General features: G+C 40.8%; 2 protein-coding genes across 5 annotated transcripts in view; one reads left to right on the top strand and one right to left on the bottom strand.

Moving 5' to 3' along the window:
* MSRB3 (methionine sulfoxide reductase B3) overlaps window positions 1-17,720 on the bottom strand; it is a 146,608-nt gene that overhangs the window by 117,565 nt on the left and 11,323 nt on the right. The gene's annotated exons all lie outside the window — the stretch shown is intronic.
* On the top strand, window positions 1,366-9,449 carry LOC101535921 (hypoxanthine-guanine phosphoribosyltransferase). The gene is made up of 2 exons (XM_004582998.3): window positions 1,366-1,451; window positions 8,441-9,449. The coding sequence occupies exons 1-2, from the start codon at window positions 1,366-1,368 to the stop codon at window positions 9,021-9,023; spliced, it is 669 nt and encodes a 222-aa protein (XP_004583055.2). The 3' UTR covers window positions 9,024-9,449.

The raw sequence follows: 17,720 nt of genomic DNA, 5'->3' as shown, positions 1-17,720 counted from the left end.
CAATTTTAGTCCAAAATAAGGCAAAAATAAAACTGCATGCCTCTTAGTGGTAAAAATCTATGGGAAATTAATTAGCATTAGCAGAAATCAGCACTGAGCAAAGACTAACCCATGGAAAAACCCGAGTTTATCTTCAACTCCGTTTTACATTGCTTTTGACTGCACAGATGAATAACTCTTATAGATAATCAATATGCTGTTTTGAAAGCCATACACAATACCTCATGCTTATTTCTAATATTTCAGAATATTTAGCACATAATTTTTAAAACTTTTAAGAAGTATTGACTTAACATACCTAATAAGAAGTATCACACTGTGTGTTGGAATAGAATTAAATTAATTGTCTGTAACTGCCACTTACAACTCTTTAAGAATCTTCACTGTAAAATTCAAGGCTTCCCAAATTACGCTCTGGGAACATAACATGGCCCTTCAGATAAAGTTTACTGCTCACATGGTCATGGAAATGCCACTCGATATAAAGGACCTGAAGAAGACTTCAGAAAAAATTATATGTATAACTTTGCCTCAACTGATGGCTCTGAAATGTCCTGACCATTTCAAGAGAAAAAAAATAATAAAACTTACCTTTCTATACTATTCCATAAAACACATTCTGTTAAAGGATTTGACAAAGGTGAGAGCCAGTGTTGTGGCATAATGGATTAAGCCACTACCCATGATGCTAGCATCCTATATGGGCGCGGGTTCAAGTCCCACTGTTCCACTTCTGATCCAGAACCTGGGAGTGCTTGGGCCCCTGCTACCCAAGTGGAAAACCCAGAAGAAACTCCTGACTCCTGGCTTCAGCCTGACCCAGCCTGGTTCTTGCAGTCATCTGAGCAGTTAGCCAGTGGATGGAGGATCTCTCTCACTCTCCTGCTCTCTATTTTTGCAACTCTTCCTTTTCAAATAAATAAATGAAATATATCTTTAAAATTTTTTGATAGCATCTAAATTTAATAAGATACCTGAAGTACCACAGCTACCACTTCTCTCATGCCACTGCCCTTACCCCACCCCGCCCCACGCCATATTTCTGCAATATCAACATGCTCCTAACTTTCTCAAACAGCCCCGCTTTTTTCTGCTTACACCTGATTTCAGTCCATATCCTTACTCTCTTTGCCAGCACTCCCAACTCCTATCACTCCTAACTTCTCCAAATTCCACAGCCCATTATACTGCCAGACACACACTAACATCCTAACAGTTTTCAGACACTGAGGAGCTTCCATCTTTCCCTCTTCTAGATTATAAAGCTCCTAAGAACAAGGACAATATCTTACTCACCTTTGTATCCTGGTCCCTTGCACATGACAAGCATTCATTTTCTGAGTGATTTATTGACTGACTGAGTAAATGTTCAATTCTATGAACCTGATCCACAGGGTCATCCTTGCTCAGGTGGATACCATCGCCATCTCAATGGATAACATGGCTCAAAGGTAACAACCTGAATCAAAATCGATTGGCTATGTAATTAACTTCTAATTATGGAAAGACGAGTACCTGAAAATGTAACCTGACTTAAAATCCAAAGAAATCCAAATTCCTTATTTTGTTACCAAAAAAAAAATTCCATGTCTTTTTTACAAAGAAATCTAAAATCCAAAATGTTTCACTAAATATATTCCATCAGTGTTTTGATTTGGGTTTATCGCTTTTGCTTTTATTTCCCCCCCTCTCCTCCTGCATTTGAACAATAAACTTGCCAAAGACAGATGATATAAACAGGAACTCTAAAGAACTCACACAAACGATAATTAGATCTAGAATAAACGAGCTAATGTAGGAGAAGACTTAAAATGTTAAACAATAAGGTCAAATTTCTTTCCAATAAATGCCAAAGGAATGTCTACATCAGTACTTTCCCATAAGCTAGTAAAACACACCACCAAAGCTGAAGAAGCCATGAAAGTTTAATGAACACAAATTTTGATAGGTAAGCACAATGTTTGCCAAAAAAAATCTGATAACTGTAATATCAGAAAAGGATTATGCTAACACCACAAACTGAGAATGCAATCTCAAGATAAACATCTTTTAAGTACAATACATTTAGTTTTGTGTGGGGAAAGTTCTGTTGTTCTGATTATTCTTATTACGTGGGGTAGAATTTGGAATCACTACTCTAAATCTCTATATGAAGTTTTAGAAACACTGTTGTTTGCACTAGCACACTGCCTGGCACTCTATGCACCCCTGTTACTTGTTGAGTCAATGGAGCAATCAATCATTTAACCACTGCTCGGAATCATTAATCCACTAGTTAGAATGTGGCAACTCTTGCTAACAGAGAGCCTTTTGTAATGATACTCATTTAAAATAAAACAAAAAATCTAACCCTGTGGATTTAGAATTCCTATTCAATTTTCCAAATCGCTTAATGTTAAGTGATTTTAAAATACAGAATTTTCCAAAATTACTCATCTATATAAATTCCTATGATAATGGACAACAGCACATCAGGTTATGATGACTATGCAGAAATGTAAAATACAGTCTGTGCTGTTGAAAACACACTGGTCTAGATGGGAACGCGGGACAGGCGCTAAATGCATCACAGGAACAGAAATCAAGTGCTCTGGGACTTCAGAGGAAGGGGAATTGCTTCCAACCTTGGGAAAAGGTGGCAGGGATGATATGGGGGCTGAAACCAAGGAGGAAGGAAGGAAGAGAGAGAGAGAGAGAGAGAGGCACTATCTGCTAGCTGCTCTGCAAATGCTTACAACAGTAGGGAGGTGGCTCCAAAGCTGGGAGCTGTGACTTCACAATCCAGGCACCTCATGTGGATGGCAGGAGCCCAGACACTTGAGCCAGCATCACTGCCTCCCAGGATGCGCAGTAACATCAGGTGGAGTCAGGAGCCTCAAACTCAGGCACGCTTCTGGATCAAACGGCTGCACCTTAGTGACATTTTACATGACTGATTTTCTTTGCTGAAAACATTCTCCCTTTCTTTCCTGGTATTATGCAATATAATTTTCTTCCTTTCCGGAACTTGATCCTTGACCTGTGATATTTCCTTCTGATTTCCAGGCTGTGATTCTGCTCCATGTCTATTCCTCCATTTTTCTCCATAGTTCACATTGTTCATTCTCACTCCTGCACATCTTATCTGCACTTAAAACTTTATCCATCATCTAATAACTATGAAGATCTAGCTCCAATCTTGAACCACATTCTAACACTGTTATCTTCTAACATCAGATGATTATAATATCAACTTACACGTGTACAATATTTTTGTAAGGTATTTTCATATATTATGATAGTCTCAGAACCTTAAAATGATGTCTATAGTAATTCATGTTTGCTCCTGTACATCTTATTGTGCTGACATTATTATTGATTATAACCATTTTTAAGTATTTTTACAAGATGTGTGTGATTCCATTTAACCCACATATCAGCTCTGGGTAAGCACTGTATTCACCCAGTATTTCTGGCAGTCTATTTTCCAAGAACATAGTAAGAATACACTTCCTGGTTCTGTTGTTGCTAAGTGAGATCATGTGACTAGTTCTGGACAATAAATTGTGAGCAGAAATGGCAACAATATCACTTCCAAGCCAGAGTACTTGGATGCTGGTGTGAAACCCTCTAGAGTTTTCTTTCCTTCTGCAACAGGGAACAAAACTGTGCTATAATTAGATGGTAGCTTCTCCATTAACATGATCCAGGAGTAATGAGACATGGAGAACAGCTCCCACCCGATAAACAATGAGTACAAAGTACAAGTGAATTAAACCATTGGGATTTGGGAATTATTTGTTCCAGAAAAGACTAAACTTCAGAGCAGGAATTGCCCCGAGTTATACACCCAGTAAATGACAGAGTCAGAATTTGAACCAAAGTAATCTCTTCTACATCAAAAAAAATTCCTCAAGGAGATTGGACATTGCAGCATACATTAAGCCACTTCTTGGGACCCCCACATCCCATATCAAACTGCTGGTCTAAGTCCCAGTTACAACTGATCCAACTTCCTGCTGGTACATCCTGAAACTCTACTTGGGCCCCTTTCACTCCCATAGGTGAACCAAATGGTGGACCATGCTGCTTGGGAGTGAACCAGCAGGTGGAGCGCATGCTCTCTCTACTTATCCAATAAATAAAAAAACGAATAATCATTTTGAAAAACATTTCTCAAGGGCAGGATCCTTGTGTGCCAGACTAATGTCCTTTAAGAAAATAATCTCCATGAGAAGTCCAATGTCAAAGGCAATGAGATGACCTTGAGAAGTCCACAGCTTCTACACAGTTAATCATCACTTTCATTGCAAAATATCCTGAAGAGATTCTTTTGTCCAGAATATACAGCTCTCATCTCACATTCTGACATTAAAGGCTAGTAGAGAACTACTTTACACCTTACTCACAATGTTTCAAACACTAAAAATTTACCATTAAATTTTTGTCTTTTACATGTTAAACTACTTATTCAATGAGGCATCAAATTTTTTAACTGCAATGCAAATTTAAAACATTATCTTGAGCCTGGTGCAGTAGCCTATCAGCTAAAGTCCTTGCCTTGCACAGGCCAGTATCCCATATGGGCGCCAGTTCCTGTCCTGGCCGCCCAGCTTCCCATCCAGCTCCCTGCTTGTGGCCTGGGAAAGCAGTCAAGGATGGCCCAAGGCCTTGGGACCCTGCACACGTGCAAGAGACCTGGAAAAGGCTCCTGGCTCCGGGCATCAGACTGGCACAGCTCCAGCTGTTGCGGCCACTTGGGGAGTAAATCAACGGACAGAAGATCTTCCTCTCTGTCTCTCCTCCTCTCCTGCCTTTCCAATAAAACTAAATCTTTAAAAAAAATAGAAATAAAATATGTTATCTCAAAAAGCTTAAAAAGTAAAAAAGAGGGGTTGGGAAGGAAAGAGGGGGTTGGAGAAAAGAAATACCATTACATCCTCAAAATTCTAGCTATGCACTATGCTGAATCTGTTAAAATCTTCCTACTTGCCCCCTAGCTGTACACAACTGCCTAAGCTGCCTTGTATCTAATTAAGGTTTACACTGTTAGGAGCAAAGCAGCCAAGGCTGGTGGCCATTCTGGGCCTGATTAATGCCAAATTTGTTCAGTATACCAGTGTGCTAGCATAGTTATCTACTCTGCTTCACTTTAAGAACTGAAACAAACATTTTATTCAATGTTTAGGATGAGGAAAACAAATGATATAAAATAAATCATAAGAAATGCTCCCTTGTACTACTCCCAGACCATTTTCAATGTTTTTCAAAATGTCCACACAGCAAATATGAACAGCTTCAACATTTTTTGTAACTTCTGCTGCAATAAAATGCAACATTAACAACATACAAATTTCTTCTGTACTAATCTTAAAAGTTGAGTCACTGAATTATATACTAATTTATATTACTCATTTTATTCATGCATTTTTAAAAGAGATCATTGCCAATACACACATTATTTCCCTTTATTTTTACATTAAGCCAACATCTGTCATGCAGCCATCAAATACCTGACCTAGCCCCTGACCTGGCTCTCATGTGAGCTGGTGGGTGCCCTGGTATGGCCCAACCTGTTCCATACTCATTCTGGCTCTAGTGGGCACCAGCATTTGCTGGGGCCTAGTCCAGTCTGACTAGCTCCCAGACGCAGCCCACAGGCATGCCAACAGGTGCTTCAGCCTTATCCAATCTAGTTTGGTCCAGGATCTCTCATTGCCTAGTGGTAGCTGCAGCCCAGCAAGGGAGCCCCTAAAGTTCTCGTGCCGCATCTGAAGACCTACACAAGAACCAGAATGGGTGTGGGTTGGCTAAGCTAGGCCATAGCATCCACCGGCAAGTGCCAGGACTGGGTGTAAGTTATGTCAGGCTGGACTATAGTACCTCCTGGCAAGTGCAAGATTCAAGGCTGGGTACAGGTGTGGTAAAGGAACTGTAGGCACTCCCCTGCTAGGCAGCAGTTCATACTGGTGAGTATGAGATTTGGTGCTAGGAACAGGCCAGGTAAGGCTGGACTGCAGCATGTCGGCACATGCGTGAGCTGGGTTTTGGGGCAGGCCAGGCAGGATTAGCCCACAGCATATAGCACACACTGGCACAACTGAGTGCCGTAACAGATACAAGCCAGGCTATGTTGGGCCATAACACTTATCACTTCACAGGAGGGCTAGGAGGTAGGCCAGGCTGGGTTAGGCTGTTGTACCCACCAGAGACAATTGGGACTAGTGGTATGCCAAGTTGAGCCAGGGTACAGCATCTGCTACAAAGTGCTAAGACTGAGGGCAGGCCTTCTCAAACAGACCAGCAGCACCTGCTGGCATGTGCAAGATCCAGGCATGGCAGCAGGTCTGGTAATGGAACCTCAGGGACTTGTGATGGGCTGCCGCTTCCACTGGTGATAATGACAGCTGGGCCTGGGGGCAAGCCTTTCTGGAGGTGGGCCAGGCTGGGTTAGGCTGCTGTACCCACTGGCACACACAAGTGCCAGAATGGATGTGGGCCAGCTGGGTTAAGCTGCAATACCCCCTGGCAAGTGCCAGGACTGGGGGCAAGTCATGTCAGGCTGGACAGCAGTATTCCCTAGCAGGCACAAGATACCAGCTGGAAGTGGGCCACATAGGGAACTGTGGGTATTTCCCTGCTGGGCTTCTGCTCCCACTGGTGAACATGAGTGCCAAGGCTTGTAGCAGGCTTGCCTTGTCAAAGTTGCAGCAAATGTGAGCATATGTGTTGGATGGGCCTGGGGGTGGATCAAGCTGAGTTAAGCTGCAGCACCCATAGGTATGCACAAGAGTCAGATGGGTTGCATGATGGACCTGGTTAGGCCACAGCCCATGCCACCACACAAAATATAGAGCTGGTGGCAGGCCTAGTAAGGATTATTGGCGGGGGGGGGAGGTTACCCTGACTAGGCTATTAGCTCCCACTGCTGTGAGTTAAGACCAGGCCTGTGGCAGGTTGGGCTAGGATAGATACAACATCCATCAATTTGCATGAGAAATGGGGCTGGGAACAGAACTGACCAGGCAGTTGCATCCACCAGTATGTGTGTTGGCTGACACAGGTGATGGACCAAACTTGACCCTGCACTGGCTGGAACACACTAGAGTCAAGTCTGAGGTCATCCCAGGTAAGGTTTCATTGGGACTCCCCAACTAGAGTCAAACCCAAGCCACAGTAAAAATCATCACACACTTTGGTCCAACCTTGGAGTGCATGAATTTGGACTGAGTTGCCTCAGTTGCCAAAACCTGTGTGGATGCACACAGGGGACATGTTAGTCAGCTCATCTAAGCCAGTAGAGGAGAGGAAAGCTGGAGGATGGAAAGCAGAACAGGTTGGACCACTCTTCTGACCAACCTTAACATATTCCTGGGTCTGTGGGTGCACTAAGGTAGACTTGGTCAACTAATAAACCTTGGAAAGATTTTCTGAACTCCAGTGCAAAAGAGCCAACAGCGTCTCAGAACTACCAGAAACACTCATCAAATGACCATCCTCCCCATTCCCGAGTGCTGATGTAGTTTGATAGCAAGGAGTGACTCCCCCCTCCTTTTCTCCCTGCAGACATAGGAGGAAAAAAAATTAAAATATTTGTCCCACTCACCTTCCTCATACCTCAACTCCCTCCATCCTAATAAGAGACCCACAGGGCATGCAACCCTCAACTGTGTAAACAATATTAAAAATAAAATTTAAAATGAAATCTTATATCGTCATGAGTGGTACTTTTTAAGGACTATTTTCATATTCCATTTCACAGCACTACACTCTCAAATTCTTCTATGATGCAGGTACACTGACATGAGTATTTTCTATGAAATTTTCCCATCGTCTGTCATGCTTCTGTGATTCGCATGCAAGCAGATAATTGGCAGAAAGGACACTGGCAATTAACAGCAACAACTTCTCCTCCCACCATGCATATAATTGTTTTAGGACTAGTTGGTAACTTTGGTGGCTTTCTAAAGCAGATACACTTTTTGTTAAAGATTTATTTTTTTCTATTGGAAAGTCAGATAAACATAGAGGAGGAGAGAGACAGGGAGATCTCCAGTCCATTGATTCATTCCCCAAGTGGCCGCAACAGCTGAAGCTGTGCTGATCCAAAGCCAGGAGCCAGGAGCTTCTTCTGGGTCTCCCATGCGAGTGCAGGGTGCCTAGGCTTTGGGCCATCCTCGACAGATTTCCCAGGCCACAAGCAGGGAGCTGGATGGGAAGCAGGGTGGCTAGGACAGGAACTGGTGCCCTTATAGGATTTTGGTGAGTGCAAGGCAAGGACTTTAGCCACTGGCTACCAAGTCTGGCCTACAGATGCACTTTCAATTGATTAAATTCTTCTGGAATTTCATCTGCTGGAAGGAATAGCTGCACAGACAAATGAGGCACTTTTCAACTAAAGTTTTCCTCAGTTCCATGTGACCCCTTAATTGGGTTCTGTCTGTCTATTCCTCTCATACAGTACTTTAAAAAATAGGAATTTGGAAAGGGTGTTCATTCCTCATGGACTGATTATGGACAGGACTGAAAGGCTTGCTCGAGATGTGATGAAAGAGATGGGAGGCCATCACATTGTTGCTCTCTGTGTGCTGAAGGGGGGCTATAAGTTCTTTGCTGACTTGCTGGATTACATTAAAGCACTGAATAGAAATAGTGATAGATCCATTCCTATGACTGTAGACTTTATCAGACTGAAGAGCTACTATAACGACCAGTCAACAGGGGACATAAAAGTGATTGGTGGAGACGATCTCTCAACCTTAACTGGAAAGAACGTCTTGATTGTTGAAGATATAATTGACACTGGCAAAACAATGCAGACCTTGCTTTTGTTGGTCAAGCAGTATAATCCCAAAATGGTCAAGGTTGCAAGCCTGCTGGTGAAAAGGACCCCTCGAAGTGTTGGATACAGGCCAGACTTTGTCGGATTTGAAATTCCAGACAAGTTTGTTGTAGGATATGCCCTCGACTATAATGAATACTTCAGAGATTTGAATCATGTTTGTGTCATTAGCGAAACTGGAAAAGCAAAATACAAAGCCTGAAGGTGAAAGTTCAAGCTGAATTTGCACAACATCAGGAGTCTCATTGACGTCGCCAGTAAAGTGATCGAATGTTCTGGTTCTGTGGCCATGTGCTTCAATAGAGCTTTGTGCATGTACCTTATGAAAGTTTTTATCTGTTTTGTATTTTAGAAATGTCATTTGCTGCATTCCTAAACTCTTTGTTTGCACTATGAGCCTATAGACTATCAGTTCCCTTTGGAAGGATTGTTAAACAAATGTTAAACTTGTGAATGAAAAAAATTATCTTAAATCACACCACTATGAGATGAAAATATTGAGGTTGTATCTGTAAGAAACATTTAAAGAGAAGATATTAGTTTTTTAATTGGTATTTTAATTTTTATATATTCAGGAAAGAACAGAGGTGATTGCATATTGTTAATTATGTCACTGTGTGTTTAGAAAGGCAGCAGTCAGTTTCACATAAAATAGAGCACATAAGAAGGGGTTTTTGTTCTGTTGGGTAAACCTAGGCCCTGTTATTATTTTATTAGTATTTCAGTAGCATTGCTGTATTTGCCCATGTGTTCAGATTGTTTCCAGTGAATCTTTGTAAGCAGTTCCTTTTAAATGCAGTTCAATAAATTAAAAAATAAATTACAAAAAAAAAATAGGAATTATGATTTTTGGAATGTCTACTTTCAGGCTCTCATATTAAGGCTTTTAGTCTTTCAGGGGTATAATTTTCAGGATTCTGTACATTTCAGAAAACTTTGATTTTTGAGATTTCCCTATCCAGGCTTACAGTATTTGGGAACGTATCTTTCAAGATTGTGATCAACACTGTTCAACATGATGCTGGTTTGGGGAGGACAGAAGTGTTACCAATGAAGTTACAAAGCCAAAGAAAAAATATTTTGCAAAATCTTGTCCGTGTCTTGTCCTATAGTGCTTTTCAATATTACTTTTAGGTGAATATTTTTTAAGAATTTGGGATTCCACAAATATTTCAAACTATTTATCAAATCCAAATATCAATTCATTTCTTTTTCCTCTCATTTAATATCACTTTTGTATGCCTGCTTTGAAGCACTACTTTCACTCAGCCACTAAAATCACAGATGTGCGACTGACCATACAACGTCAAGTGCAGCTTCATTTCAAAGACACTGCTCCTTTCACCTGTGGGCTGGAACAGTCACCAGTGCTCCTGCCTCTAATCTCTTCACATCTTCCCTGCTGGCCTGAATGAAGTCACAACGCTGCTCCCCATGCTTCTGGGTCTCACTAGCATCCCCAGAGGAAATTCCACCCATCTATCCTGGAATTCAACATCTCCTGGGTTCATTTATTTTCCTACATGCATAATTTCAATCCCCAAAGCTATCGGGCTGGTGTAATCCATGAGCTCTATGGTCCTTTTTCTATCGTATCTCACATAACACCTAAATCTTAGCAGGCAGTCGGTATACATTTCTGAATAAGCAAACAAACATCATGTTCTAATGACAAATAACCACTTACAGTTTTTCCACATACATCTTCTACCAACACCACACCAACCATATCCTTCACATTATAAACAGAACAGATACTGTTTAACTTCCAAATCCACTGGAAGACATTACCACCTCTGGCCAAGGTACTTTTATATATAGGACATACTTAGGTATCATCTCTTTCTCTGCTATTCCTCACTTCCTTCTCCAACACTACCACTAGAAAAGGAGTCACTTCTTTCTCTATGCTACTTTCTACCTTATAAGAAATTATCATCTCAAGTATTAGATGTACCTTTACAGTTAGAACTTCAGGTTTCTAAATCTGCCTCACTTAAAACTCCTTGAAAGTAGGCAGAGATCATTCATCTCTATAAAACGAAGGCTCAATAAATTTTGTAACATAATTGAACTCTGATGTCAGCACTTCCTATCTTTGCCCTCTTTGGGCATGGTGTCCTACAGCTCATAGGACTGAGCCCTTTATTGTTTCTAGGCATAGTAGTATGCAGGAAAGAGTAAAAACTGCATCTGAAGTCTGGCTATCACTTAGCCATCTGAGAAATCTGGGTGAATTAACTGATATCCAATTAATCAGTTTATCAGCACAATGTGGATCAAAAACAACACAAATGAACTCTTGGAAGAGTAAAAAGAAATATTTTTAGATGACCCTGGCAAAGTGCTCATTTAGTTTCTTCTTTACTTAAAATGTAAAAAGCAAGAGGAAAGAAGAAACAAAGAGAAAAGATGTAAATGCACCTAAAGTTTTTAAATCCATTGCTTCAGTAAAAATCTATTTTAACACACATCAGCTCAATGGTTCAGTAAGAGTTACAAAATACTGTTGTAATTTAACCAAAATTGCCAGAATCACATGGTCTCATGCAAAGATGAAACTGTTCCAAGTCCTGAAACTAAATTCACATTATGACTTCAAGAATTATCTACAGCATTAGAGGTTCTTGAACTCTCAGAAATAACTTTGTGACTATTATTAATCTGTCATCTGAATGCCAGTAAATTCCATTGTTCTGACTGTTATGCTATATAGCATTTTTATATTCATATTTATAATATTTCCATTCAGATTATGCTGCAGAAATTGCCCAGCCTCCTAATTATGTTTTTCTGGAATACCTGCATCAATTAAATGTTTTTCTGCAAAGTAAAGTTAACATGTCATCTTATAGTCTTTAATTCTCTCAGATAACAGAAGTTTTTAGAGCACACACAAAGTTTCCTCCCCTGCCAAAAACAAAATAAAAAAAGACATCAATTCAAGGGTGGACTTCAGGAAAATGCTACATAAACCAACATATCCTTAAGGATGGTGAACTCAAAATCAATTTGTGCTAATTACAGAATGCAGCAGCTGTACATAATTAAGTGACGAAAATAAAAATAATCCTTATAAGCAAAGACCCTGATTAGACTTCGTTGTCCCACTTGGAGCACCTGGGTTCAATTCCTGGCTCCAGCTGACACCAGTTCTACTTAAGCAGATTCTGGGAAGCCATAGTAAGATCCTGCCCTCCACGTGGGAGACCTGAGTTGAGTTTCTAATTCCTGATTTCAAATCGACCCAGCCCCAGTTGTTGCAGACATTTGGCAAGTGAATTTATAGGTGAGGTTTGTGTTTTTTTCTCTCTCTCTCCCATAAATATTTTAAAATACTGAAAAGGAGACTATGCAATATAAAATAATAATTCAACAATAATCATGTTTATCTATAGAACTGACTTAAAAAAAAATATCCTAAGTGCTTCCTGCAGTGGGGTCAAACACTGTATACTTTTTTTTTAATTTGGTAATTAAATTAAGTCTCAACGGTAGTTTGAAACCTTTTTTAAGGTCATAATACTGAAATAATTCCTACGAAAGACAGACATGAACAAAATATAGAAACTATATGGCACAAAAAATGAAAACCAAAGAGGAAACATCGTGGAAAAAACAACAACAACATAAAACAGGGTAGAGCGTCCTCTAATATTTCAGTGACACATAAATGACCTAAAAGAAAATGAAACGACTTAGGGGGTGAAAATGAAAGCAGAGAGAAAAAAGATCAATTGGTATACATGCATAGACATAAAGAAAAAGACAGCCACACAAATAACTAACTTCCAAAAGGGAACTGACCCATGCTTTTCAAATCAGATACCCATGATTTCCACTGAAATAACAGAATTTGAGAACAAAGGAAAACCTACAGTAGCACTGGAAACTGACAACAATAACATCTTAGAAAAAATTTTCACTAGCTAAAGTGCGGAAAGGCTACACTGATGAAAAGGCCCACCTTTCATACAAGTTTACACTCTTCCTGCAAGTTAGTGCTAGAGAATCCAACAGATTCTCCCAGGGATTCTACAGAGCAGGAGGAAAAGTCAACATACTGATAGATCACAGCTTACGGAGAGCTGAATCATGCACAGTGGGGTGGGTGTTGCTCAGGCCACTACTTAGAATCCCTGCATATCCTACCAGAGAGCCAGGTTCCAGTCCTGGCTGTTTGCCCTCCAATCCAGCTTCCTAATGACGTGCTTCGGAAGGCAGAGGATGATGGCCCAAACATCTGCGTTCCTACCACCCACGTAAGAGACAGCCACATGGAGTTCCTAGGTAAGGTTCCTGTCTGGCCCAACTCTGGCTCTTGCCAGCATTTAAGGAGTAAACCTGTAGATAGATTCTATGTCTCCCTGTCTCTCCCTTTCTCTCTGTCATTCTGCCTTTCAAATAAATGCTTTCTTGAAGTTTCCCTTAACAAAAACAAACAAAAGAACCAGCACAGGGTATACCTAGATAAAACATGTAATTCTGGCCAGCACTTCTGATCCTGCAAGTAGAATGCACCCCCAAAACGGGTTCCATGCCAATGCTCCAGTCTGGCTGACAAAGAATTTAGGAAGCACTGCCATGAAGACTTTGGAAATGACAGACAAACCTAGGAGAGATCGGAAGAACTATCCTTGAAAAGGCAATAATACTTTCTTGCTAAGTTTCCTTCACCTCTGACGCTACCTTTTTTACCCTCTATCCAGTGGCTCCTGGAGTTCTGAAAGCAAACCTACACTAAACCTGAACTTTTCTGTTATAGTTTTACAACTCCCAAAAAGACTAGTAACAGTAAACACCACAATCAGCTAGAAGGACTCTAATTCCCTAACTGGGGTGAACCCATATTGCATTCACTCTCCACTCTTTCACAAAACTGAGAATAAAATGATAAACAAGAAGTCACAGTCAGGTGGGCATAAGGTACAACGGCTAAGATGCTACTTGGGACACCTGCATCCCACAGTAGAGTACGTGTATTCGAGTCCCAGCTCTGCTCCTGATTCCAGCTTCCTGCTAACATGCACCCTGGGAGGCAGTGATGGTGACAGTATTTAGGTCCCTGTGACACACATGTGAAACCTGAATTCAGTCCTGGCCATCTGGCCTCAGCAAGCTTCAGCCTAGGCTGTTGTGACTTTAGTGAAACAAAAGATCACAGTTTCTCAGTTTCTGTCTCTGTCTCTCTTGTTCTCTCTCTAACCCCAGTTTTCAAATAAATATATCTTTGTTTAAAAATATACAATGGGGCCCGGCGGCGTGGCCTAGCGGCTAAAGTCCTCGCCTTGAAAGCCCCGGGATCCCATATGGGCGCCGGTTCTAATCCCGGCAGCTCCACTTCCCATCCAGCTCCCTGCTTGTGGCCTGGGAAAGCAGTTGAGGACGGCCCAATGCATTGGGACACTGCACCCGCGTGGGAGACCCAGAAGAGGTTCCAGGTTCCCGGCATCGGATCGGCGCACATCGGCCCGTTGCGGCTCACTTGGGGAGTGAATCATCGGACGGAAGATCTTCCTCTCTGTCTCCCCTCTGTATATATCTGGCTGTAATAAAATGAATAAAAATAAATAAATAAAAAAAATATACAATGGTTCCTGCCCCCATAAAGCTTATGTATCAATAATTAATAATATTATCAACAAGCATAAGGAATATTACATAGAGACAAAGAGAATAAAGATCTTAGATAGTAGGGGAAGTAATCTGGTATGAAGGAAATGGGGAAGAAGTAACATTTCCACTAAGAGGATAAGGATGCTGCCCAGTTTAAGAGTGAAGAAAGGAGTGTTCAGATAAGGGCCTGGCATGGTGGCCAAGAGGCTACAGTCCTCACTTTGAATGTACCGGGATCCCATATGAATGGCGGTTCTAACCCTGGTGGCCCTGCCTGGGAAAGCAGTCAAGGATGGCCCAAAGCCTTGAAACCCTGCACCCGCATGGGAGACCAGGAGGAGGCTCCGGGGTCCTGGCTTTGGATTGGCCCAGTTCCAGCCAACGCAGCCCTTTGGGGAGTGAATCGTCAGAGGGAAGATCTTCCTCTCTGTCTCTCCTCCTCTCTGTGTATCTGACTTTCCAAGAAAAATAAATAAATCATTTTTTTAAAAAGTGTTCAGATAAGGAAAAGAGCTTAACAGTTGCTCTAAGGGAGGAGTGAATGTAGCCTACTGAAGCTAATGAAAGAAGACCAGTCTAGCTAGAATAAGCAAGCGGAGAACACAGCAGTTGCCATCAGGGAATTATGGACATAACGAAGCAAATCTTGGAAGTCATGGTAAGAACTTGGAATTTCACCCTGAAAGGAAAGGTAACTAAGGAAAAGATAGGAACATGATAAGATCTGAAAATGTATATTAACATGATCAAAAGGTGGAAAACGGATAGGAGTGCCTTTGGGTCAGAGACTAATTATCAGACTACTGCAGAAATACAAAGGATTAATGTAAGATTACTCCAGGACTGATTCCAGCAATGAAGCAAATGGTATCACCATTTACTAAGCTACTCTAGAAAACAGGAAAGCATTAAAAAGAAATCCATTTGGGCCTGGCGCCGTGGCCTAGCGGCTAAAGTCCTCGCCTTGAACATGCCAGGATCCCATATGGGTGCCGGTTCTAATCCCAGCAGCTCCACTTCCCATCCATCTCCCTGTTTGTGATCTGGGAAAGCAGTCAAGGATGGCCCAAAGCCTTGGGACTCTGCACCCACGTGGGAGATCCGGAAGAGGCTCCAGGTTCCCGGCTTCAGATCGGCACAGCACCACCCGATGTGCTCACTTGGGGAGTGAATCATCGGACGGAAGATCTTCCTCTCTGTTTCTCCCCCTCTGTGTATATCTGACTTTGTAATAAAAATAAAATAAATCTTTAAAAAAAATCCATTTCATTCCAATGTCCATGTCTCGGGTGCCTAAGACATAGTCATGCAAAGCCATACGATTTAGAGGCAAGTGAATGTACGGGCTACAGCTCAGAAAGACAAGTAGGCTGGTGGGCAGATGTGGGAGAAATTAACTGTTTACAGTGGGAACTGGAGCCATGGAGTAAATAAGACCATCTAGGAAAAAACACTTAATAAGAAAATACAAGGACCCTGAGGAGTTTGAGACTTTAGTGATGAGCTGGAGAAGAAGTAGCAAAACAAAAAGCAAGAAAGAATAGCCACCAAAAGGGAGACAGCTCAAGGGAAGTGTCACTTCAGAATAACAATGATAATGCTGCCGCTGCAACACTTACAGTGATTTAACTCTGTGGAAGACACTGTGCTAAGTGATTGTGTATTTGCAAATTCTTACTCAATTATTACAGCTATCTACGTGGTCAGTACAACATTATCTCCCTTCCTGAAAGTGAAGAAGCCAAAGCACAATTTAGTGTGCCTAAAACTACAATTAATAGTGAAAGTGTCTGAAGTCAAGTGAAAACATTATCTCCGTAAGAAACTAGTGTATTAAATAAATACACTGAAGTCAGGGACCAAACTGAGTCCACACCGGCTTTTAATGATTTAAAAGCATTTAAGGCTTCAGCCTTTTTTAATACAATAGTTTGAATGTCCCTCCTTTTCCTTAGATCTTCTCCTAAATTCACCAGTTAAGTTCTGGAGTAAAACATCAATCAGCTCCTCCCTGAACCACTCAAACGGTCCTAAATGGTTTAACCTCTTCCATTCCTGGTCTCTATAATCCATTCTCCACACAACAGCAGAGTGATAATTTTAAAATATAAATCAGATGTTGTCACTGCCTACTACAGCCGCCAGTGGCTTTCATCACACAGAATAAATGAGTATCTAAACTCTTCACACTAATTAAAAGCCTCCTACAGTCTGTCCCCTCTCCTTCCCCTCAATACTAAGCAGACTCTGGACACAAAGCGGTCTTCCTGCTCTTTCTACTTGGCCTGCAGTTTCCAACAGTGCGAAGAAAGCCTCTGAGCAAAAGCCTGTATCTCTCCTTCATATTGTATCCCCAGAGACTCGACAAGTTACTACCTGACCTGCAAGAGGGTTCAACACACCTTTTGGTATGGCCTGCAGATTAAGAGATAGCAAGGCTTTAAACGAACTGTAAAACAAACTGTAAAACAAACTGATTAAGAGCCTGGTTTAGCAGGCTTTTTGCTTAATACAAGAGAAGTTCGAACATGTTTAATAAGAAAGACCAGGAAATTTTCCAAGGGTGTGGACATAGAAAACATCTAAAAGTCACAGCATTTCAGAAAATAATCAATTGAGTAGTTTAGGAAAAACTAAAGCTGTATTTTTTTCTACATATGCCCAAATTTTCTCTTACATAATCTGAGGAGTTGGAGTAAAACCACTAATGCTGAACCACTATCAAAAACTTTTATTGATTTATTTTCCCTCATAATTTCATGTGGTTATTCCACACTGAAAGGACATTCTGATTAGCTATTAAAATGTATGCATACTATATATAACATATATAATAAAATACATATATCTGATTAATAAAATATTACTTAACAATTGCAATTCATTTGATAAGTTCAAAGTTCAGGAATATTGCGTGATTTATGTATTTTTTAAAAAAGGATTTCGTTCTCCAAATACAGAAAAGTTGGTCCAAACACAAGAAATCAATTCCAAATCCAAAATTTTTAAAAATTAAGACAAATCGATTTCTCCTTAATGAGGATTTCAAAAATGCAATAATAGGTCATGCAGAATTTTTAAAAATCTCTCATAAGAAGATCATGATCTGAGGTAGAAGAGGTCTGAGATGTATTCGTCAAAGGGTGCAATGTTAGAGGGTGGAAGCCTAAGTTTAATGACCAATTGTACTTCATGATGACCACAGTTAACTATATTGTGCACATGAAAAAAATCAATTGACCTATAGAAAAACTCCAATCAAACTCACAGCTGACCTCTCACA

Source organism: Ochotona princeps, chromosome 15, assembly GCF_030435755.1.
Source record: "Ochotona princeps isolate mOchPri1 chromosome 15, mOchPri1.hap1, whole genome shotgun sequence".
Classification (NCBI taxonomy): Eukaryota; Metazoa; Chordata; class Mammalia; order Lagomorpha; family Ochotonidae; genus Ochotona; species Ochotona princeps.
This window is presented reverse-complemented; position numbering and strand designations above follow the sequence as displayed.